General features: G+C 40.5%; 1 protein-coding gene across 3 annotated transcripts in view; it reads left to right on the top strand.

Annotated features, from left to right (window-relative positions):
- Nucleotides 1–285: 285 nt before the first annotated feature.
- cdc14ab (cell division cycle 14Ab) overlaps nt 286–24,015 on the top strand; it is an 83,243-nt gene continuing 59,513 nt past the window's right edge. For all 3 annotated transcript variants that reach the window (XM_078407700.1, XM_078407701.1, XM_078407699.1), the window contains exons 1-5: nt 286–588; nt 1,155–1,245; nt 1,524–1,599; nt 9,560–9,652; nt 21,873–21,952. In XM_078407700.1, coding sequence (XP_078263826.1) covers nt 543–588; nt 1,155–1,245; nt 1,524–1,599; nt 9,560–9,652; nt 21,873–21,952 — 386 coding nt within the window. In that variant the 5' untranslated portion in view covers nt 286–542. The remainder of the gene's footprint in view (nt 589–1,154; nt 1,246–1,523; nt 1,600–9,559; nt 9,653–21,872; nt 21,953–24,015) is intronic.

Below are 24,015 nucleotides of genomic sequence, written 5' to 3'. Positions count from 1 at the left end.
GGCCGAGTGGATCCGAGCCGGGCTGAGCGGAGCTGATCCGAGCAGAGCGGATCTGAGCCGGGCCAGGCTGAGCGGATCCGATCTGAGCTGAGCCGAGCCGGGCTGGTCTGATCTTAGTGGATCCGATCCCATCCGGGCCGAGTGGAGCGGGGCCGAACCGACGCCGCCTACAGGCGAACCAACTTCCCCGCTTCTGTTTTTGAACGTTCTCGAGCCGTTGATAGGCCAACGGTTGCTTCGGCAACGATGGGTAGCGGGCACGTGACCCGCTGTTGACTGTGGCCGGGCCGGGCCGAGGCGGCGGGAGGTGGCGGGCGCGCGGAGTTGCTGTCCGGAGGGAGCGGAGACGACAACTCCGACTACTCTTCTTTAAGTTGTGAAGAAATGGCGGCTTCGTACCTTGAGTGCCGCTGTTTGTGGATCCTGCTGGAGAACATGTAAAATTAGGACAGTCCCAGGCACACACTGGTCTCTTCCCGGGACCCGCTCTTACTTTTCTAGTTGACCCCCCCCCCAAGTTACAGAGCTGTGATCTCTTTAAAATGGCCGAGGAGCATGAGCTGATCAGCGCGTCCGAGTTCACCAAAGGTGAGATCGCAGGCTGGGGCCGGCTACTGACCCCCCCGGTGTCGCTGCGTTGGGCTTGGTGGCGGGAGTTGGAGGGCGCGGATGGATGGATGTGCGGAATGTGCTCGCTGCTGACGCCTCTTCTTCTTCTTCTCCTTCTCCTCCTCCCCCCCCTCCCCCCCCCTCCCCCCCCTCCCCCCCCCCTCCCCCCCCCCTCCCCCCCCCTCCCCCCCTCCCCCCCCTCCCCCCCCCCCCCCCCCCCTCCTCCCCCCTCCTCCCCCCCCTCCTCCCCCCTCCTCCCCCCTCCTCCCCCTCCTCCTCCTCCCCCTCCATCTCCTCCCCCCCCCCTCCTCCTCCCCCCCCTCCTCCTCCCCCCCCCTCCTCCTCCCCCCCCTCCTCCTCCCCCCCCTCCTCCTCCCCCCCCCCCCCTCCTCCTCCCCCCCCCCTCCTCCTCCCCTCCCCCTCCTCCTCCCCCCCCCCTCCCCTCTTCCCCCCTCCTCCCCTCTTCCCCCCTCCTCCCCTCTTCCCCCCTCCTCCCCCTCTCCTCCCCAACAAACCCCCAACCCTGTCTTTTTAAACGAATTTAGATCGTTTGTATTTCGCAACTCTGAGGAACAAGCCCAAAAGCACCGTCAATACTCATTACTTCTGCACGGACGAAGAACTCATTTATGAAAAGTAAGTCTGCCGACAAGAACTTGAGTTCAGTTGTTTTTAAAGTTTACAAGAAGCACTGGGTGAAGCCTCAGTGACGCGATCTCGGGTGAAATCGGGGTCGGAGATTTTCATTATGCGTCTTTATTAACCTGATATGTTATCTTTTAATTATTCAAGAATGGCTGTGTGCCTGTTTATTTATATCGCCGGAGAATTGTGGTAGGCTTCTCCAATCGTAACACTTGTGCCTCGATAAATTGACTCCATCACGTACTCACGTTAATGAATTATCTTGTCAGTTTTTATGCAGATTTTGGACCACTCAACTTGGCCCAACTGTATCGATATTGCTGCAAGCTTAACAAGAAATTGAAAGTAAGTAACTGATAAATCAATAATTATGTAGAATTAACGTGAAATGTGTTTTAATATTTACACTGTCAAATGAGTTTGAAATCAGATTGAAACGTCGTTTCAAATTCTGCAATGGTCAGAACTAACTGAATTTGAAGTGTCTGACTGAACTTCGGGTGGTGGTTAAATAAAATTGTGAGTTAGTATGTGAATTAGTGATTTTTTTGGGGGGGGGGATTGAGGGGCATAATAATATAGACATTGTGAACTGGATTTGCATTACCTACAGTGATGTAAATAGTGTTGTGACTGATTATTATTACTTTCAAAAGACTAGGCCAAGATGAGGATTTGACAATTCGGTTAATCTGACAGGTGAGGATCCAGTAAGGATACAAGGGAGTTTAGTTAGAGGATTGAAGCAATAGGTTCAAGAATAGCTTCTTCCCAGTGACCTTTAGGCTCTTGAACACTCAACTATGGATTCTCTTTCATGGCACTAAGGACTTTGTTTTTTTTTTTGAGCATTGTGTTTACTAATATATTGAATTATTATTTACTATATATTATCTTTGTGTATTAAGTTTACAGGCCTTGTTAAGCTGCTGCAAGTAAGAATTTCATTGTTCCGTTGTCAGTACAAAAGACAATTAAACACTTTTGACTTGTAATGAGCTAAATATTGTGGCAGTGAAATCGGTGGTGTTAGTGTAAAAGTACAGTGGTTAAGTAAATGGACAACCATCCAGAGACGTGATTTTAAATTGCATTATCGTAGCTCGAGAATTTAAATCATAAGAATAAAAAAGCAATGTTGACTATGAGCTACTGAACAGCTGTTTAAAAACTAACTGATGTCCTGTGGGGAAAGAAAATTGCCATCCTTGCCCAATCTGGTCAATATGACCAACCCTAGCCATAACAAGTAGTATAAGAAGATAACTGCAGATGCTGGTACAAATCGAAGGTATTTATTCACAAAATGCTGGAGTAACTCAGCAGGTCAGGCAGCATCTCGGGAGAGAAGGAATGGGTGACGTTACGGGTCGAGACCCTTCTTCAGACCCTTCTTCAGACAATAGCCATAACAATATGGTAGACACAAAAAGCTGGAGTAACTCAGCAAGACTGGCAGCATCTCGGGAGAGAAGGAATGGGTGACGTTTTGGGTCGAGACCCTGCTTCAGACCCTTCTTCAAACAATAGCCATAACAATATGGTAGACACAAAAAGCTGGAGTAACTCAGCGAGACTGGCAGCATCTCTGGAGGGAAGGAATGGGTGACGTTTCGGGTCGAGCCTCCAGTCTGAAGAAGGGTCTCGACCCGCAACGTCACCCATTCCTTCCCTCCAGAGATGCTGCCTGTCCCGCTGAGTTACTCCAGCTTTTTGTGTCTATCTTTGGTTCCCTCTTCTGAAATAGTAAACTAAGATGTCCCGTTTAGGGATAAATGAGCATGGGCAGTAAATGCCAATGGGCAATATGTCCCGTATCCACAATTCCTTCAGTTACTCTTACTGAAATTAGGACTTCATCTTGTAAGGTTATGTGACCAGTGTTCCAGGGGATTGGCTGTTAGTGCCTGAGGTAGTTGCTGATCAACCGGCTTCCTAAACCAAGCAATTATCTTTTTTTATCAGTTACAAAGTGAGCCAGATTTTTTTCCCCATAAAGAGTCTGTGGCTTCACTTCTTCAATTTTTCCCAAGCCAAACTAATTCATCTGGCTAAATAAGATTGTCAGAAATTATTGAATATCTTCCTAGCTGCAACAGGCTACTTTTGCTTTCCTTATGTTAGAATTTTCCAGTCTAACCCAAAGAACCCTAGGGTCCATATTGATGAAAAATACTGTTAGAGATCATGGAATTTCCAGGATTGTATTTCAAATGTGCATTTTTCAATAATATGGGTCCGAAATGTCAAAAGGCATTCAAAAAGTACTACCCACAAAATTGAATTAATGGCTGATATAAGACAAACTACTTTGTGTGCTATTCTTTAAATGAATATACGTGTTACCCTTTCTCTGACGCAGATCTGAATATCTCCTGTTTACTACATATTTAATTATCTAGGTTACCCAATGAATTTGAACAATGCTGGCATAGAATTAGACTTGTAAGAGCACTGTATTTACAAATACTTTTACATTTCCTGGAACAAAGGCCAGTTCTATTAATCACATCTGACCGCAGCAAATAGTCAGTAACTCGTGTAAAAGCCTAGAAGTTACAAAATAAAATCAGTGTATGTTGGCTAATTTTACTTGTATTTAGTTTTGTTCGCTAGTTATTGCTATCTTAGTTTATCATGATTTGTCTTTTTAACATTCGCTAGGTGTGAAGTGCCAAGCCTTTTTTGATTTGACTGGATTATGAAATCTATTCAACAGTTTGGACAAAGAATCAGAATTTGTGGTGTGAAATGTAAATTATATTCTGGTTGGTTCCGATCCTGTGCATATACTATTTTGGGCCAGGCATTTCATGCACAGTGTTAGGGTAAAAAGTAAACTGGGTGTCAGTATTTAAACTGGCAAAATTTGGAATTGCTTAAATCTAAAGAGTAGCTTGGATGCAAAAGAATGTTTTCTTTCGTGAAGGCCTGTCAATTTATTCATAATGGAGTTCATGTTTGACCATTTCAAATAAAATGTTTTCCACTGCTCTTAAAATTTAGTTCCTGACAGAAGATAAATATGATCTCTTGTCCTTGTCTTTTACTTGGATGTTTCTATGGTAGAGTGTCCATAGTAGAATTTTGTTGCTCTTCCTTTGGTCAGCATACCAAACTCTCAGAAGGTCTAGTTTAAATAAATGTTGTTACCATGTATTTTGGCCATCCTTGCTAACAAAATCCTCCAAAAGGACATCAAGCATAGAGTTGATTTTCTTAAGAGATGTGTTGCTTCATTTCAAACACTCCAGAAGCATTTTTAATTTGTTTTTGTTCCTGTGTTCTCAACAAGAAATGTGACATTTCAAGTAAATGAATAAAGGGAGTTTAGTATGAGATATTAATCATTAAAGAACTTGTGAATAGTTGCCAAGATAAGTTGAATGACAATCTCTGTGTATGAACCTCTTGAACCATTTGATTTGTAATTAGGTTGCTTATTAATTTTTGTAGCTTCTACCATCGTGAGCAGTTAGCAGTGTCTAAATTGTTCCTTCAAGAGTTGATTGCGTATTGTGGTCCGTTTGTCAGAAAGAAAATAAAGGACTGCTTTGTGAATTGTATTAATGTTTTGACTTTTTTTGATCTATGCCCATTCTCCTGGTTTGGTTTTAATTTTTTCAAACTATCAAATCAGTGCTCATTTTCTTTCTCTCTCTTTCTCTCTCTCTCTTTCACTCGGCTGTCTTAACCCCCTTTCCAGCAGTAACGTGATTACCAAACTGGCTTCAATGATGTTAGTTACAAAATTGTTTTCTCAAACTTGCATCATTGAAGCCAATTTGGTAATCACGTTACTGTTGAATATCAGTTATTGCGATGAGGTCCTTAGCACAAATGGGAAACAAAGAAAGGAATCTTTATTTGTTTCGTCAGTTTTATCAAATTTTAGGGTATGTTGAAGTGTCCAGTTAAAGTGTCCTGAGGTAACGTTGTAATATATGAAGCGAAAATAAAATAACTTGTTCCCTTATGGAACCTCAGCAGAACAGAAAGCAGGTTTTCTTTTAACCAATGAAGCACATGCATTTACTGCTGTAACGTAGGAAATATCATATCCAACTGGAGAATGTTACTTTGGCTTGTGGTATTTTAAATTTCAAACTCATTTCATTCGTTCTTAAGAATCATATCACAAACTGTACTCTTATCTGATCCTAAGTCCTTCTAAACTGTCTCCCTGAATCAGAGACTTTGCAGCCCATGCATTGTGGAGTCACTACGTCACTAAAGGAATCCATTCTGAGCATCAAGTCTTTGCACCTGATTTACAATAAAACAATCCCACCCCTTTTCACATAATCCTGTAATTTATTTTCTCTCATGTGGTAATCCAGTTTTTTTTTAATTGATTAACTTTCCCACGTTTCCAGATCATAACCACCACTCCACAACTGCCACTCTCACTGCTCTTTCTAATTTTTAAAAACTTATTACTTGAAATCTGTGTCGCCTGGTCATTTTAATCGTCTACTAATGCGGAATATTTTTCTCTATTAACCTAATGAAAGCCATTGCGATCTTGTACATATTGATTGGTACTAATCTTGAGATTGTTTCTAAAATGTGATAACCAGAATTTGATGCAATACTCAATTAAGTCTAACTATTGCTTTATAGAAGTTCAACCTAAAACATTGGTTAGGCTGCAGCCTACTTAATTTCAATGCCCAACCCCAACCCATAACCTTCTGGAGGCTCACCTTCTATCCATGACTCTCCATAAATTTCAGCTTGCCATATCCTATTCTACATGCATGCACAAATCAACCGTTATTCCTCTCCACACTTATTTGACGGCCTTTGATCTAAAATATTATGTTTCTTTCATACAGCGCCTTCCATAATGTTTGGGACAAAGACCCATCATTTATTTATTTGCCTCTGTATTCCACAATTTGAGATTTGTAATAGAAAAAATCACATGTTCAAATGCACATTGTCAGATTTTAATAAAGGCCATTTTTATACATTTTGGTTTCACCATGTAGAAATGACAGCAGTGTTTGTACAATAGTCCCCCCCATTTCAGGGCACCATAATGTTTGGGACACAGCAATGTCATGTAAATGAAAGTCATGTTTAGTATTTTGTTGCATATCCTTTGCATGCAATGACTGCTTGAAGTCTGCGATTCATGGACATCACCAGTTGCTGGGTGTCTTCTCTGGTGATGCTCTGCCAGGCCTGTATTGCAGCCATCTTTAGCTTATGCTTGTTTGGGGGGCTAGACCCCTTCAGTTTTCTCTTTAGCATACAAAAGACATGCTCAATTGGGTTCAAATCGGGTGATTGACTTGGCCCCTCAAGAATTGACCATTTTTTAGCTTTGAAAAACTCCTTTGTTGCTTTTGCAGTATGTTTGGGATTATTGTCTTGCTGTAGAATGAACCGCCGGCCAATGAGTTTTGAGGCATTTGCTAACATAGAAACATAGACATAGAAACAGAAAATAGGTGCAGGAGGAGGCCATTTGCCCCTTTGAGCCAGCACCGTCATTCATTGTGATCATGGCTGATCATCTACAATCAGTAACTTGTGCCTGCCTTCTCCCCATATCCCTTGATTCTACTCACCCCTAGAGCTCTATCTAGCTCTCTTTTAAATTCATCCAGTGAATTGGCCTCCGCTGCCTTCTGTGGCAGAGAATTCCACAAATTCACAATTCTCTGGGTGAAAAAGATTCTTCTGACCTCAGTTTTAAATGGCCTCCCCTTCATTCTTAGACTGTGTCCCCTGGTTCTGGACTTCCCCAACATTGGGAACATTTTTCTTGCATCTAGCTTGTCTAATCCTTTTATAATTTTATACGTCTCTATAAGATCCCCTCTCGTCCTTCTAAATTCAGTGAATACAAGTCCAGTCTTTCCAATCTTTCCTCGTATGTCAATCCCTCCATCCCAGGGATTAATCTCGTGAACCTACGCTGCACTGTCTCAATAGCAAGGATGTCCTTCCTCAAATTTGGAGACCAAAACTGCACACAATACTCCAGATGTGGTCTCACCAGGCCCCCATACAACTGCAGAAGGACCTCTTTGCTCCTGTACTCAAATCCTCTCGTTATGAAGGCCAACATGCCATTAGCTTTCTTCACAGCCTGCTGTACCTGCACGCTTACTTTCAGTGACTGGTGTACAAGGACACCAACGTCTTGTTGCACTTCCCCTTTACCTAATCTAACACCATTGTTTGAACTTGAGCAAATAGGATGTGTCTATGAACTTCAGAATTCATTATGCTACTATCAGCAGTTGTATCATCAATGAAGATAAGTGAGCCAGAACCTTCAACAGCCATACACACCCAGGCCATAACACCCCCACCACTGTGTTTCACAGATGAGGTGGAATGCTTTGGATCTTGGGCAGTTCCTTCTCTCCTCCATACTTTGCTCTTGCCATCACTCTGATGTAGGTTAATCTTCATCTCATCTGTCCACAAGACCTTTTTTCCAGAACTGTGGTTGCTCTTTTAAGTACTTCTTGGCAAACTGTAACCTGGCATCCTATTTCTGCGGCTAACCAGTGGTTTGCATCTTGTAGTGTAGCCTCTGTATTTCTGTTCATGAAGTATTCTGTGGACAGTGGTCATTGACAAATCCACACCTGACTCCTAAAGCGTGTTTCTGATCTGTTGGACAGATGTTTGGGGATTTTTCTTTATTTATAGAGAGAATTCTTCTGTCATCAGCTGTAGAGGTCTTCCTTGGCTTGCCAGCCCCTTTGCAATTCATAAACTCACCAATGCTCTCTTAATGATGTTTCAAACAGTCGATTTTGATAAGCCTAAGATTTGGCTGCTGTCTCTAACAGTTTTATTCTTGTTTCTCATTCTCATAATGGCTTTTTTGACTTTCATTGGCACAACTTTGGTCCTCATGTTGATAAACAGCAATAAAAGTTTCAAAAGGTGATGGAAGACTAGGTGTTGAGAGCTCTCTTATACCTGCATTAAGGAGGCATTTAAATACACATGAGCAATTAAAAACACCTGTGAAGCCATGTGTCCCAAACATTATGGTGCCCTGAAATGGGGTAAACACAGGTGTAATTTCTACATGGTGAAACCAAAATGTATAAAAATGGCCTTAAAAAAAATCTGACAATGTGCACTTTAACCACATGTGATTTTTTTTCTATTACAAGTCTCAAATTGTGGAGTACAGAGACAAATAAATAAATGATGGGTCTTTGTCCCAAACATTATGGACGGCACCGTGTGTTTTGCCTGATCTGCAGAGTATTTGTACTATCTTCTTATTTTTTGTTTTTAGATTTTGAGCAACAGTAGTTTTATTTTCATTGTTGATTCCTGTCCTCCCTAACTTGCTTCTTTCTGTCTCTAGAATCTGCACCCGCTTTACAATTTCAAGGTTTTTTGGGCTGCAACTTCTTAAAATAGTGCAGTGTTGTGAGTCTTTGCTACGTTTTGAATTATTTCCATTTAAACTGTTGTTACTCCCCTCTTTCTGTTTTTAAAACTCTATGTAACCTACCTCCTAATTTTGTTTTGTATCTATCAATTTGGGTTTTATTTTTGTATTAAAGGTGCTTGTAATTTATGTTAAAAAAATTATTGGTGACACTATTAGAAAGTGTCAGTTTTACAAGTTGATTCGTGTGGAATAAAATGTGAACTTTGGAATTTTTTCAGATCGTAAAAGAATCTCAGAACTATAATTATTCAAGAATAAATATTTTTGTGGTCTTTTTGTTGTCTGATATGATGCAAGCTTTGTCAGGAAATGGAAATTGTAAAATGGCTAGATGCAGATGTCTTCCTGCTTTCTTTTTCCGGATAAGATATTGTTTAAAGAATGCATTTAATTTTTTGTTGCCATTTAAACCCCTGAATACGAGCGGGAATAATACCAAGTTTTTAAACTATAAAGGCTAATTTTATACCATGGTGACTTGAATGTAAACATTGCTGCTAATTGATTCCGTAACTATGAGAGGGCTCAAGTTGGATTAGTAGAAGTTGTTTTCGGATACATTTGTCAATAATATAGTAATAAACTTGATGTCAATCTTGATTATTCGGGTCTGAATGAGAAAGTAATTTTATGTTTGTCTTACATATTACCTAATAACAGTCAAACTTTTGTATTGCATGTGTTCCTGTTCGAAGGAGTTGCTTAACTTTGTTAGGGTATCTAGTATAATTAAAAAAAAAAAATTATGTCCTACTCATAGCTTTTATTGATGTTTCCACCAGGATCTTTTTTAGCTTGCTGTATGGATGGATTAAAATGTCTTTGTAATCATTTTCTGAATTGAACGTTTTATTTTCTCTTTAGTCATTTACTTTGTCAAGAAAGAAGATTGTCCACTATACCAGCTTTGATCAACGAAAACGAGCTAATGCGGCATACCTAATTGGTGCTTATTCAGTGAGTACTATTTTTTTTGTCATATTTTTAAATGAGAATCTTTTAACATAGGACTGACACCCTGTCTAAAAATATAACCAGAAGATATTGGAAGATCCTAGTCTTACATGGTTTAGAAATAGGAGCAGGTGCAGTGTGGCATATAAGATTGTGCCTGATCATTGTGATTTTTGATTTTCTTTCCAGTGTCAAAAATGTTCATCTTGGCTCCCAATGATTCTGTATTTGTAGTTCCTTTTGGGTAGAGAATTTCTAAAATATTAACACCTCCTGAGTAGAAATTCTTTCTCATCTCAGATTTAAACGCGTATTCCATTATCATGAGATAATGCCTCCACAACTTTGTCACTTTTCAAACCCTTCAATTTTTTTAATTTTTCTAATTCTCCTAAACTTCAGAGAGTATGGGTCCAGTCTATGTAGCCTTAATTAGTAAAACAATCACTTTATTCCAGGAATTGATCTGATGAACCATTTTCTGCAGCATTTGCTCCAAAGCAAGTCTATCTTTCCTTAAGGGACCAAAATGCATGTACTTTAAGTGAACGGATTTTAAGTCTTTCAGGTCTAGACTTAAAGTTGTATCATGTTTTCCCTATTTTGTTTTTGTACTCCATTCTTGTACCATGAACCAAAATTCATTTCATTTGCCCCTGTTTTTCCCTTAGCAACAATGCTAGGTCATTGATTTTTCCAAATGAAGGAACTACCATTCATTTGTCTCATACTATACTAACCTGTTTTTTCTATTCTTTCTTCCTAAGTGCATAATCTCGCATTTGCTCTCTGTATACTCTGACATCTTATTGTCAGTTCACTTAAAGTCCGCGCATTGGATAGAGTTGTCTCTTCTCAGCTTTCTCGTATCTTTTTTGTATTATCGACAAACTGGAATTCAATATACTTATCCCTTCATCCATTTCATTATCTCTACCCTGTCCCTTGTCAATTACCAATCCTCTGTACTGCCTAATGCATTATTCCAATGCCAACAACCCGTGAGGTGTATCCTTTTTATGTAGCACATTTTTGTTTTGTATTTCTTTTTGTTGGAAGTTCCAAAATTCACCTGGTTCCCCTTTATCTACCCTGCTAGTGATATGCTTAAAAAAACCTCAACTTTGTGTCCATGCAACTGTGGGCCAAATAGCACTTGTCTGCAGTGTTTAGTTCTGGAAGGAGTTGAGGACGGACAATCATGCAATGTCTAGGAATCCTCAGGCTTGTGAATGTCGCCACTTGGATGTCCAAAATGTCCTGAAGGACAGAATCTGAAACATCTGATCTCCTGCTCCATTACTGAACTTGTTATTGAGTCCAACAACAGAGGGCTGATTTGCTGAAGAGAAGACCAGATGTACAGGCCTTCAAATGATGATTCTCTTTTTAATTTGTTAGTTGACTTTGCAGAGAAAGGTAATTGCTTGAGATATTTTAAGTTATTCATTTTGTTTTTTTGTTAGTAATAGTAAATGTCAGAGTGCCAGCTAATTGGGAAATATAGTCAGGGCTGAGCCTCTGCGGGGTGTTCTGCGTAGGGATCATTTGCCACTAGGGAGACCATTTTGTTTCTGATGCCTCTTGGGAGTGGCACATCAGCTGATGTAGCTCTCTGCTATCAGAAAATGTCTGGTTGGACATGGACTGAATGGCCAGCTACTTTCAAGATCAATCTTGCCCATTGTTTTTTTTCTGCCTAATTATATTATGATTGTCTAACTATCCTATTACAGCTTTAATAATGGCCCTCTGGCACTTCCCCAGCAGCAGATGTTGGCCGAACTGCCTACAGCTTCCATTTTTGTGTCTCTCCTGTTGTGGATAGCACAATTATATTTGCAGCTGTTCATTCCACTGGGACTACTCTAGAATCTGGGGAATTTGGGAAGATAACAATGTATTTATTATCGCTGCAGCCAGTTTTAGAACTCTCGTGGTTGAAGGTCATCTGCTAGCCTTTCTGTTGGTCTAATTATTGCTTTCTTTTCCTCTGGTAATACATTAAGTTCCTCCTTCCTTTCCCCCTCCACTTTTTAAATAAAACTATTTTTGGTAGGCATTGTCACTTGTTCTGTAAAGGCATACTAAATGTCTGTTTGAAGTTTGTCTTTGTATATTTCTTTAATTTGAATTTTATTTATCTGGTATGTTTTTTTATTTTAAACCCTAACGATTAAAAATAAATGTTCTTAATAATTTTTTTAATAAAGCCCTGCAGCTTGCACTGACTGCCAAACAAAGTTTGAATGTTTCACACCTTAAGCCAGCATGGACTACCACATAATAAAGATTAAAGAATTACTATTTCCTGTTCTGGCACAGGATTTCAATGCTTCTGGGTTTGCACTGTTTGAAGCTATATTCTGTTCAAGCTGCAAATGCAGTTTGCTTCTTTTATACGCTAGTTTCTTGTTATTTTGACTCTTATCCTGATTTTTGGTAAGCTTTGTTCTTGTAAAATTTTATCCCCTTTTCAAGTCCTCTGTAATGGCAATTCATAGTCATCGTACCCCAAAATCTTTTCTTTTGTCCTCACCTTTGTACTTCCATCTACTGGCATATAGAGTTTATTTCCATATAGTTACATTCACATTCCCTAACTTCTCTGGTAATTTCTTGGGCTTAACTTATTTTGGAAATGCATACTGCTTAAGGTGGTTGGTACTTTTTGAAAGGTGTGGGTCATTGTGGCTGATAGCTCCAGGAATCGGACTCCATCACAGAAAGTGAGACACAAGGAACAATAGATGCTGGTTTACAAAATGAACACACAACATGCTGGAGCAACTCAGTGAGTCAGGCAGCATCTCTGGGGAACATGGAAAGGTGACTTTTTCGGGTTGGGATCTTTCTTCAGACTGGTTGCAGTAATGGGGCAGAAATAACTTAAAATGCATTTTGGCAGAGGAAAACATGCCAAGGCATCACGAACATGTCAAACAAAGTTTGCTACTGAGCCAAGTGGTTTGTTTGAGCAGTGGTTTGTTTGAGCAGCAGCTTGGCCATAAGTTTATTTTTGTGTATACCAAATAGATTTGGAGAAGGCATTTAGAAGTTAGAAGGCCAATCATGATTGGTCTCCCCCTGCATGTGGTGGCCTATGAGTTAACCCATTTATTTCATTGTTATTTGTCCAAAACAAGACATCTGACTGTCTAAATGCAATCAGAGCCCTTATTCGTAGTACAGTTGATCTAAGTGCATTGTACACAGTGCTTCTTTCATTCGTTCCCTCTCTTACAGAAGTGCTATTCAGTATTGCACAATGAGGCTTTAGTATTTTCTGGAATCATTTGAGATTATAAGTAGAATGAGCATTAGTAGGACATTTTGAAGATGACATTGTGTTGGATTTTAGTTTCACTTTTTTTCGCTCGGTTAACTTTTTTCAGTAACTTTCATTTTAAACTAGTTTTGAGACCAATATTTTAGTCACAGTCATACAACATGGAAACGGGCTCTTTGGCCCAACGCATCCATGCCAACCAAGATCGAAAGGTTAATGTCAATTTTTTGATGTTAATATGTGTTAGTTAGAATATTTACTTTTTAATCTCATTGTTTATTTGCTTTGTGCAATCACATCTTGTAAAATGTAGCATGATCAAAACCTGTTGTGTTGGCTTCCCATTCTTTCCACAATGCAATGCTTAATTTGGCTTTTGTTATTGGTAAACATGTATTTTAACAAAAATGGCAAAATTCTTTGAGCAGCAACACATGGTTGAAATGGTCAGAAAAAGACAGTGTTGGAGTAACTTAGTGGGTCAGGCGACGTTTCAGATCGCGACCCTTCTTCAGACTGATGGTAGTAGAGGGTAGAAAGTTAGAAGAGAGGTGGAAGTGGGAGAAAGGCTAGCAAGTGATAGCTGATACAGGTGAATGGGGGGGGGTCTTGATTGGCAGATGGGTGGACAAAGGCTAGAGATGGAAAGAAGATAAAAGGTTGTGAGATATGGAGAGAAGAGATGTGAATTGTGAAGCCAGGGAAAGGGGATGGTGAATAGGAAAGGATTGTCGTTAGTTACCTAAAATTGGAGAATTCAACATTCATATCGTGTGTTTTAAACAACCCAAGTGGAAATGAGGCGCAATTCCTCCAGTTTGTATGTGGCCTCACTCTGGCAGTGGAGGAAGCCCAGGACAGAAAGGTCAGTATGGGAAAGGGAGTTAAAATGGTTAGCAACCAGGAGATCCAGAAGGCCTTGGCACACCGAGTGTAAGTGTCTGGCAAAGCAGTCATCTGGTCTACGCCTGGTCTTGCTGATGTAAAGGTGTCCACATCAGGAGCAATGAATTCTGTAGATGTGGTCAGAGGAGGTGCATGGAAGGACTGCTGGGGTTCCTCAGGATGGATGTGAGGGACATGGGTTACATCTCTAGTGATTGTAGGGGAAACTACCTGGGGTATTTGAAATGAAAACTGGATTATTTGTGTAGAATCAATCTGTAGTTTAAAGCAGTATGGCCACTAAATGAGAATTAATTCGATCATATGCTTGACAGTAGAATTGTCATTCTACATAGCCTAAAACTGGGCATGAAAATGTACAACAGAATCACATTTCTGAATGCCATTTATATTTCAAATCTGAAAGAAGGATATGGCACTGAAAAAAAATAAAAAATTCAGAGGCTTTATAAATGCAGATGATGTCAGTGATTGTTAACATAATCTCAACATAAACCTAAATTAGAGTAACAAGGGTTATGCTAATTGACTTTTAAACCTAAAAAAAACCATCAGAAAAAATTGCTGAACAGTTTACCTAAAAATCAAGGCTTAAATATCTTTGAACTGGCCAATTTATCTAAGGGGAAAATAAGAACACTATACAAAGATATCTTTGAACTGACGTCTATCTAAAGCAGAAAAGAGAGCATTATACAAGGGGTCATGAACATGAATGTGAATTGCAATGTTGCTTTATAATTGTTTAATTTATAAAGCATTGAATATGTTAGTTGGATTTAAAAAAAACCACATTTTATACATTGAATTGGCAGAAATAATGGGGCTGTAAAATGTTTCAAGCAAATTTATGTTGTCAATGCAGAAACACCAATCATGATGCCCTGAAATTTTAATCAGATGTTGAAATTTTGCTTCCTCCTCAATGATTCCTACTGCTTCCTCCCCAGTGATCTACCTACCACTTGCCAGCTCTTTCCTTTGCCTCATTCCACCAACTATCACGTCCCAGCTACACTGGCTCCACCTGCCTGCGTTTGTTCCATATCCCTCCAAACCTGTCCTATTCTTATACCTGTCTATCTGTTTCTTAAACATTGGGATAGTCCCAGCCTCCTCTGGCAGCTTGTTCCATACACCCACCATTTTTGTGTGAAAAAGTTACCCCTCAGATTCCTATTAAACGTTTTCCCCTTCACCATAAACCTATGTCCTCTGGTCCTCCATTCACCTACTCTGTGCATCTACCCGATCTATTCCTCTCATGATTTTTATACACTTTTAAGCTTTGCTGGTGATTTTGTGTTTGCATAGATATCAAATTGAGATCTATTCCGGAGTACCAGCTCCAATCTCCACATTCATGGTTTCACATGGAAATATGAAAGGATTTAAAAAGAAACGATTACTGACAAATTGAAAATCTTGTGTGCAAAATAATACAATATGAGAGATATTAGATGCTATTCATGTACAAAATAACATCATTCATATGGTGGACTTGTGCTGCAGCCAGCATTAGCAACGGAATTATACGGCTTGGGACTCCAGCTGTTTTACTTTGATATCCTACACCATTTTTATTTATTTAGTTCCTGACAAGGTCATTGCACTGAGTAAGTGCCAAATTTGATTTAGACTAGTGAGAGAATTGAATGAATTATTTATGCTGCCAAATTTGTTCTACAGATGGGAGTTCAAGATCTCGCCAGACTTTCAAAGTGATTTTGTGTGGATTAGATTGACTTTTGGATATTTAAGAGATTAAGTAGTCTGGTGAAAGGGCAGAACAATGGCATTGAGGTGGAAGAACAACCATGTTCTTGATGAATAGCAGTGTAGGCGTTCCTTTTAAAAGGAATGTCTTGTGAAATCATACAGCAGAAATGTGTGGAGACCAATACTGGCATTGTGGAGGCTGCAGTGGTGGAAAGGAGGTTGGGCTCTGATTTTATCTGCCAGTTCTCCACCCCCCGATGGGATACCAAGGGACCATGTGGGCCCCTGTTACATCTTCAGTGTCCATGTATAAATCCAGGTTCATGTCCAACTTTAGGCCTTCAGGTACAAGATTGTATCAACTGCAATTTTGAAGGGCTATTTTAAAGAGCTTGTAGTAGGCATGGTGGCATGTGGGATTTTTTTTAGCTTATCCATGTTGCAGCCTCAGAGTCCATTTAAATTGTGAATCAGCATTGAACTTGCATTATAAATGTGGAGTTGTAGCTTGAAGGGGATAGCTTTAATCTAACCTTGATAGAATGTCAAAATTGGGTACCAGTCCATGAAGTCAGGTACCACAGGAAAGTTTTGCTATATCCTCTCACCACCCCCCCCCCCTCCCAAATAATAGGAGGTAGACCCAAAATGCTGGAGTAACTAAGCGGGTCAGGCAGCATCTCTGGAGAGAAGGAATGGGTTACGTTTCCGGACGAGACCCTTGTTCAGTCTGAAGAAGGGTCTCGACCCGAAACGTCATCCATTCCTTCTATCCAGAGATGCTGCCTGACCCACTGAGTTAGTCCAGCATTTTGTGTCTACCTTTGATTTAAACCAGCATCTGCAGTTTTCTCCCCCAAATAATGTTGGTTTAAGAAATATAATAGTTGATCTGATTTAAAGAGCATATAGTATGTTTGTCTTTAACAATACCTGCATAAAAATAGTATATATTTCTATAAACGAACATCATAAATTGTCTGTCATTTGACTTATTTGCAGCAGATCTTGCTCTGAAGCAAACTTGTTTATTTAGTGACATGTTACTTTTGCTTTTACTGAATTTCAAACAAATAATGCATGATTAAGATAAAATATTAATTTCTTACCAAAATATGTTTTCATTCTGTTACACAATGTGCTAATTGTATTCCAAGCTTTCATCTAGTGGCCACTGTTGCCATAGATTCTTGGTTACTATGGATTGGTAACCGAATGCTCCTATTTCTTTGCCTTCTTTACATTCTCTTGGTCTTGTGCTGTTTGTTTCTAACTTTAGTTGAGGACACTATTGTTTGAGACATAGTGATGTTGGGAGTGGCATAATTCCATACACCTGAACTTTCAACTAGTGCCAGGTAACCTGACATTGTTTTTTGACTTTGAATATATTCATGAATGCATAGTTCTGCCTTTTCTTTGGCATGTGGTTTTATCCCCAACTGAGAATTAACAAACTCATTTTAAGAGTACTGGTCCTGAGTCATATTACGCAAAAGCATGGTCCAATAGTCTCTTCAAATGTCGTAATACTTTGTTACATATGCGATCTCTGTGACACTTAACATTGTGCTCGTATTGGCAAACATCCATATACTTACTGTGTGTGCTGTTTGAACCTTCATACTATAGTAGTTTTTTTCTTGTGAAGAATATTTTTGTAATCCTTTGTATATTAATATCTCTCTCCAAATAATGTATTTGTCTTATCAAGCCTATACAGGATGTTCTGTTTATGTGAACTGCCTGTAAACAATTTCACCCAACATCTTAATGTGAAAATGTTAGCCTCAACAACCCTTAGGACTGATTTGCAAAGAGTACACCAGGAAAGATCTGTATTGATGGTAGGGATTGTTAACAACAAGTGAACAGTCACAAATCTCTGTCTGAATGGGGTGATTGTCATTGTCAGAGTGAGGCAACTTGGTGGAACAGCACCTCTTATTTTGCTTGGGCAGCTTACAACCCAGCAGTATGAACATTGATTTCTCTAACTTCGAGCAACCCTTGCATCCCCTCTCACCGTCCCTCCTTCACCTAAAAATTAAAAATAAATAAAAAAATGATGCTGCCTGACCTGCTGAGTTACTCCAGCATTTTGTGAATAAATACCTCCTTCACCATTGTTCTGGTGAATTTCATTGTCTGTAGAGCTCGTTAACTCCTAGCCTGCAGCCACCAATGAACTGTTTCTTTGATCATCATTATTTTTTGCATTTCTTTCATTTATTCGATATCAGTCTGACGAAGGGTCTCGCCCCAAAATGTCACCTATTCCTTTTTCCAGAGGTGCTGTCTGAGTTCTGCATTCCTTCCTGTACTGAGGCCACTTGCATACATGTATGTACAGTGCCCTCCATAATGTTTGGGACAAAGACCCATCATTTATTTATGTGCCTCTGTACTCCACAATTTGAGATTTGTAATAGAAAAAATCACGTGGTTAAAGTGCACATTGTAAAATTTTAATAAAGGCCATTTTTAAACATTTTGGTTTCACCATGTAGAAATTACACCAGTGTTTATACATATTCCCCCCATTTCAGCGCAACAATAATGTTTGGGACACAGCAATGTCATGTAAATGAAAGTAGTCATGTTTAGTATTTTGTTGCATATCCTTTGCATGCAATGACTGCTTGAAGTCTGCGATTCATGGGCATCACCAGTTGCTGGGTGTCTTCTCTGGTGATGCTCAGCCAGGCCTATATTGCAACCTGGCAGAGCAGGTCTTCCTTGGCCTGCCATTCCTTTTGCGATTAGTAAGCTCACCAGTGCTCTCTTTCTTCTTAATGATGTTTCAAACAGTTGATTTTGGTAAGCCTAAGGATTGGCTGATGTCTCTAACAGTTTTATTCTTGTTTCTCAGTCTCATAATGGCTTCTTTGACTTTCATTGGCACAACTTTGGTCCTCATGTTGATAAACAGCAATAAAAGTTTCCAAAGGTGACTGGAGGAAAGACTAGGTGCTGTGAGCTCTCATATACTTGCATTAAGGAGGCATTTAAACACACCTCAGCAAATTACAAACACCTATGAAGCCATACGTCCCAAACATTATGGTGCCCTGAAATGGGGTGACTATGTATAAACACAGCTGTAATTGCTACATGGTGAAACTAAGATGTATAAAAATACCCTTTAATAAAATCTGACAATGTGTGCTTTAACCACATGTGATTTTTTTTTCTGTTACAATTCTCAAATGGTGGAGTACAGAGGCAATTCAATAAATGATGGGTCTTTGTTCCAAACATTATGGAGGGCACTGTATTAGCAGTTATTAAACTGAAGTTTAAACATTTATAGGCCAAGACAGGAATGCCATTTTTAATGTAGAATCTCTTCATACCTCAAAGGAAAGCAAAATAGGGGATAACTGATGTTGCTGATTCCCTACAACCAATATATTGTGTTTAAATGTAATTTTGTATGTGTGTACAATGATCTCAGTGAATTGGAGGTGCTCTGGCGGCGTATCTGTAAGATGAATTTGGCTCTGTCTTGAGCTTTTAGAAAATGCTGCTTCTGAAGTAGCTTGAGTTTGTCATGCTGCCTGAACAGAGGTGTAAGGTTTGGCCAGATATGCCCTGGACGCTCATGAAGAGGAAGAATCAAGACTCGTATGCCACTCTTCGTACTTGCTACAGCTTTACAGGCACATTAAATGCAACAACACAACAAATAAATAAAGTATCAGCTGTAAACCAGACACGGAGAGGCTTACCTTGAGCACTGATAATGGGGGCTCATGCTCCAGTTTTTTTTCTCTACCTACTGTAATGCACTGCCTCTACTCTGCAGCACATCTCCATTCCCAATATTTTTCCACTCTTAGCTTACTGTGGTTTCAGCATTCAACCCTTTTCCAGAAATTGATTTTGAATGTATTTCTTTCCTATTAATTTACTTATCTTGGAACTAGTGTCTTCATCGACAATTGCATTTATCAGAAACTTGGCCTACCTTGTATCTTGTCGTATTTTAGTTTTGATGTGTTTGCTGCCTAGATAAGTTTTCTGAAAGAATGCAAGAAACAAGAAAAACACCTGAGAACATCTGTTGCATTGATCATGTAATAAAAATTCTGCAATTTCTAAAAATCCCCAAACATTTGCCATTTTTTGTTTCAATATGGGGAGAAAAGATGAGGTACGAGGGTAAGCTAGCCAATAATATAAAGGAGGATAGTAAAAGCTTCTTTAGGTACGTGAAGAAGAAAAAAATAGTTAAAGCAAATGTGGGTCCCTTGAGGACAGAAGCAGGTGAATTTATGGGGAACAAGGAAATGGCAGATGAGTTGAACCGGTACTTTGGATCTGTCTTCACTAAGGAAGATACAAACAATCTCCCAGATGTTCTAGTGGCCAGAGATCCTAGGGTGACAGAGGAACTGAAGGAAATTCACATTAGGCAGGAAATGATGTTGGGTAGACTGATGGGACTGAAGGATGATAAATCCCCAGGGCCTGACGGTCTGCATCCCAGGGTACTTAAGGAGGTGGCTCTAGAAATCGTGGACACATTGGTGATCATTTTCCAATGTTCTATAGATTCAGGATCAGTTCCTGTGGATTGGAGGGTAGCTAATGTTATCCCACTTTTTAAGAAAGGAGGGAGAGAGAAAACAGGAAATTATAGACCAGTTAGTCTGACATCAGTGGTGGGGAAGATGCTGGAGTCAATTATAAAAGACGAAATTGCGAAGCATTTGGATAGCAATAACAGGATCGTTCTGAGTCAGCATGATTTACGAAGGGGAAATCATGCTTGACTAATCATCTGGAATTTTTTGAGGATGTAACTAGGGAAATGGACAGGGAAGAGCCGGTGGATATAGTGTACCTTGACTTTCAGAAAGCCTTCGACAAGGTCCCACATAGGAGATTAGTGGGCAAAATTAGAGCACATGGTATTGGGTGTAGGGTACTGACGGATAAAAAATTGGTTGGCAGACAGAAAGCAAAGAGTGGGGATAAATGGGTTCCTTTCAGAATGGCAGGCAGTGACAAGTGGGGTACCGCAAGGCTCGGTGCTGGGACCGCAGCTATTTGCAATATACATTAATGACTTGGATGAAGGGATTAAAAGTAACATTAGCAAATTTGCAGATGACACAAAGCTGGGTGGCAGTGTGAACTGTGAGGAAGATGCTATGAGGTTGCAAGGTGACTTGGACAGGTTGTGTGAGTGGGCGGATGCATGGCAGATGCAGTTTAATGTGGATAAATGTGAGGTTATCCACTTTGGTGGTAAGAATAGGAAGGCAGATTAGTATCTGAATGGTGCCAAGTTAGGAAAAGGGGACGTGCAACGAGATCTGGGTATCCTAGTGCATCAGTCACTGAAAGGAAATATGCAGGTACAGCAGGCAGTGAAGAAAGCCAATGGAATGTTGGCCTTCATAACAAGGAGTTGAGTAGGGGAGGAAAAGAAGTCCTTCTGCAGTTGTACAGGGCCCTAGTGAGACCGCACCTGGAGTAATGTGTGCAGTTGTGGTCTCCAAATTTGAGGAAGGATATTCTTGCTATTGAGGGCGTGCAGCGTAGGTTCACTAGGTTAATCACCGGAATGGCGGGACTGTCGTATGTTGAAAGACTGGAACGACTAGGCTTGTTTACACTGGAATTTAGAAGGATGAGAGGGGATCTTATTGAAACATATGATTATTAAGGGATTGGATACGTTAGAGGCAGGAAACATGTTCCCAATGTTGGGGAAGTCCAGAACCAGGGGCCACAGTTTAAGAATAAGGGGTAGGCCATTTAGAACGGAGATGAGGAAAAACTTTTTCAGTCAGAGGGTTGTAAATCTGTGGAATTCTCTGCTTCAGAAGGCTGTGGAGGCCAATTCTCTGGATGCTTTCAAGAGAGAGCTAGATAGAGTTAAAGATAGCGGAGTCAGGGGGTATGGGGAGAAGGCAGGAACTGGGTACTGATTGTGAATGATCAGCCATGATCACAATTAATGGCGATGCCGGCTCAAAGGGCCAAATGGCCTCCTCCTTCACCTATTGTCTATTGTCTATTTAGACTACCATTTCAGATCAATTATGTCAGTTGCATTGATTAAATAGATCCGACATAATTATACTTCCAAAAGAGGAGCAAAATGCTCACAAAACTCCATGAATGAAATAATGTTTGGTAGCAACTTACAAGTGTTGTGTCTCAAGGTTATAATCTCAATGTTTCATTATCTTCATCAATTTTATTTTAAATGGATTAATATTGAAACTATTGAAGGTCTGCAACAATTGCAAATCCTTGTAAACTTGTAAATTATTCTTGTTTTTCTTTATCAAGGTCATTTACCTTCAAAAAACACCAGAAGAGGCCTACAGATCTCTTGTAGCAGGAAAGAATCCTCCTTATATGCCATTCAGGTATGGTTGCCATGTTGTATAATGTTTTGTTTTGTCTTCTATTTTTCTGATTACAGTTCTCAGATATTTAGCTTGTGTCTTGCACTCTTTCAGAAAATTTATCTAAAAATGGCTGAGATTAGGAATTGAAACAGTGAATCCTTCAGGAGTGTCACGGACTAATCTCTCGTGCTCTGTCCTGTACTTTCTGATCATGGGATTTGTACTTTTGGGATTAGTTAAATCATATTTATCCACATCACATGTTACTTTTTTCAGAAAACACCCATAGGTTTTAACAGAACTTGAAGGAAAAATGTAATTGTAAGTGGGCCCTTTTTCTGATAGGCAAGATGTAAAGAGCGGTGTGCCAGAGAAGTGTAATATTGTGGTCTCAACATCTTACAATTTTTTACGAGCTGATTTGGATGCACTGAAGGTATGGTTGCTAAATTTACTTTTGGACTTAACATTAGATAGAAAAATAAGTTGTGAAAAAGACTGGGGCAACAAAGGGATACCGATGCTTTAATTGAGTGAAATTGGTTTACATTTGCTAATTGTCGAGTTCTGAGATGCAGAAGGATTTGAGTGTCCTACTTACTGCATGATTTGTGAAAGACAAGAATGCAGCTTAGAGCCCCCAACTTCGGTCATCGTGGGGCTCCCTCCTCTCCCACCAGCAGTTGCTCACTGTCGGCCATTGCTTTATCTGCTCCCTGCTCGACTGTCGCTGCCGCCTCCGTCTCCCGTCACTCTGTCCACTCTGCCTCTTCTCCCTGCCTACCTCCACTGCTGCCGCATCCTCCCCCGGAGTTGCAGACATACTCCACCTTGGAAGCAGTAGCAGGTGAGAGGGGCGGGAGGGAGGGAAAGCCCCACGGTGAGGTTCTGTCAGTGGCAGCAGCCTGAAGAGTGCACATGGGAATGTGGAGCGAGGTTGCAAAAAGATGAGCTGTAATCTTACATAACAGCAGCCAAGGTTCTGAGAGATGTGCTCCTGTTTCTAATTTGTAAGTGTATGTAGGCATTAAATGAAATGACATTAATCCAAATTTTTAACAAGATTCATATTAATCTGGACAAAAGTTAATACAATGTAGGATTAAAAGCAAAAGCTGATTGTCTGCATGAGCTACCAAATTTGGTGTTTAATTTTTCACTTTTTAGTTGGGTAAATGTTTTAATTTTATGGTTGGTCACAATGACTCTATTTTAATGCACTCAGGTTTTTTGTGATAACCAATATATTGCGAAAATGCTTACCATCTATTCAGTCAATTTGAACTATATAGAACACTAGACCAAGTGGGCCCGTTGGGTCCATTCCTCAACGGGGGGAACAGGGAAGGGGAGAGGGTGTGACTGAGTGAGCCCTGGACCCAAAGCCTCTCCTGTATTGGTGTAGCACCCTCAATCCCCCCCCTCTCAATCCCCCTTATTCCCCCACTGACCCACTCCATCCCCCCTACCTCACCCACACTTGTCCCTCCCCTGCCCCCACTCCCCCAGCCCTGCCTCCACCCCCCATTCCCCCCTCCCCCCAATCTCCCCTCCTCCCCACCCACTCTTCCCCAGCCCCACTCTGCCCTCCTCCCCACCCCCACTCTGCCCTCCTCCCCACCCCCCACCCTCTCTCCTTCCCCCACCCCCACTCTCTCCTCCCCCACCCCCACTCTCCCCTCCTCCCCACCCACACTCTCTCCTGCCCCCCACTGCCCCCCTTCCCCCCACTGTCCCCCTTCCTCCCATCCCTACACTCTCCTTCCCCACCCCCACTCTCCCCTCCTCCCCAGCCCCACTGTCCCCCTTCCCCCCACTGTCCCCCTTCCCCCCCTATCCCCACTCTCTTCACCCCACCCCCACTGTCCCCCTTGCCTGTTATAATGATGGGAAACTATATTGATTTATTTCAATGGATGGTTGCAATATATTAATTGATGCATATGGTGGGTTTTTTTTCCTCTGTGTCTTAATTTCTATGTAAATGAATACGTGTCTGAAGTAGAACCAAGCACTTTTTCATCATGTAGTTTATTGTAGAAATGAGGATGTTTCACTTGATGATAGACATAAAAATGATT

This window comes from Rhinoraja longicauda, chromosome 11, assembly GCF_053455715.1.
Source record: "Rhinoraja longicauda isolate Sanriku21f chromosome 11, sRhiLon1.1, whole genome shotgun sequence".
Classification (NCBI taxonomy): domain Eukaryota; kingdom Metazoa; phylum Chordata; class Chondrichthyes; order Rajiformes; family Arhynchobatidae; genus Rhinoraja; species Rhinoraja longicauda.
Note: the sequence above shows the minus strand (reverse complement) of the source record. Positions and strands in the feature narration are given on the sequence as shown.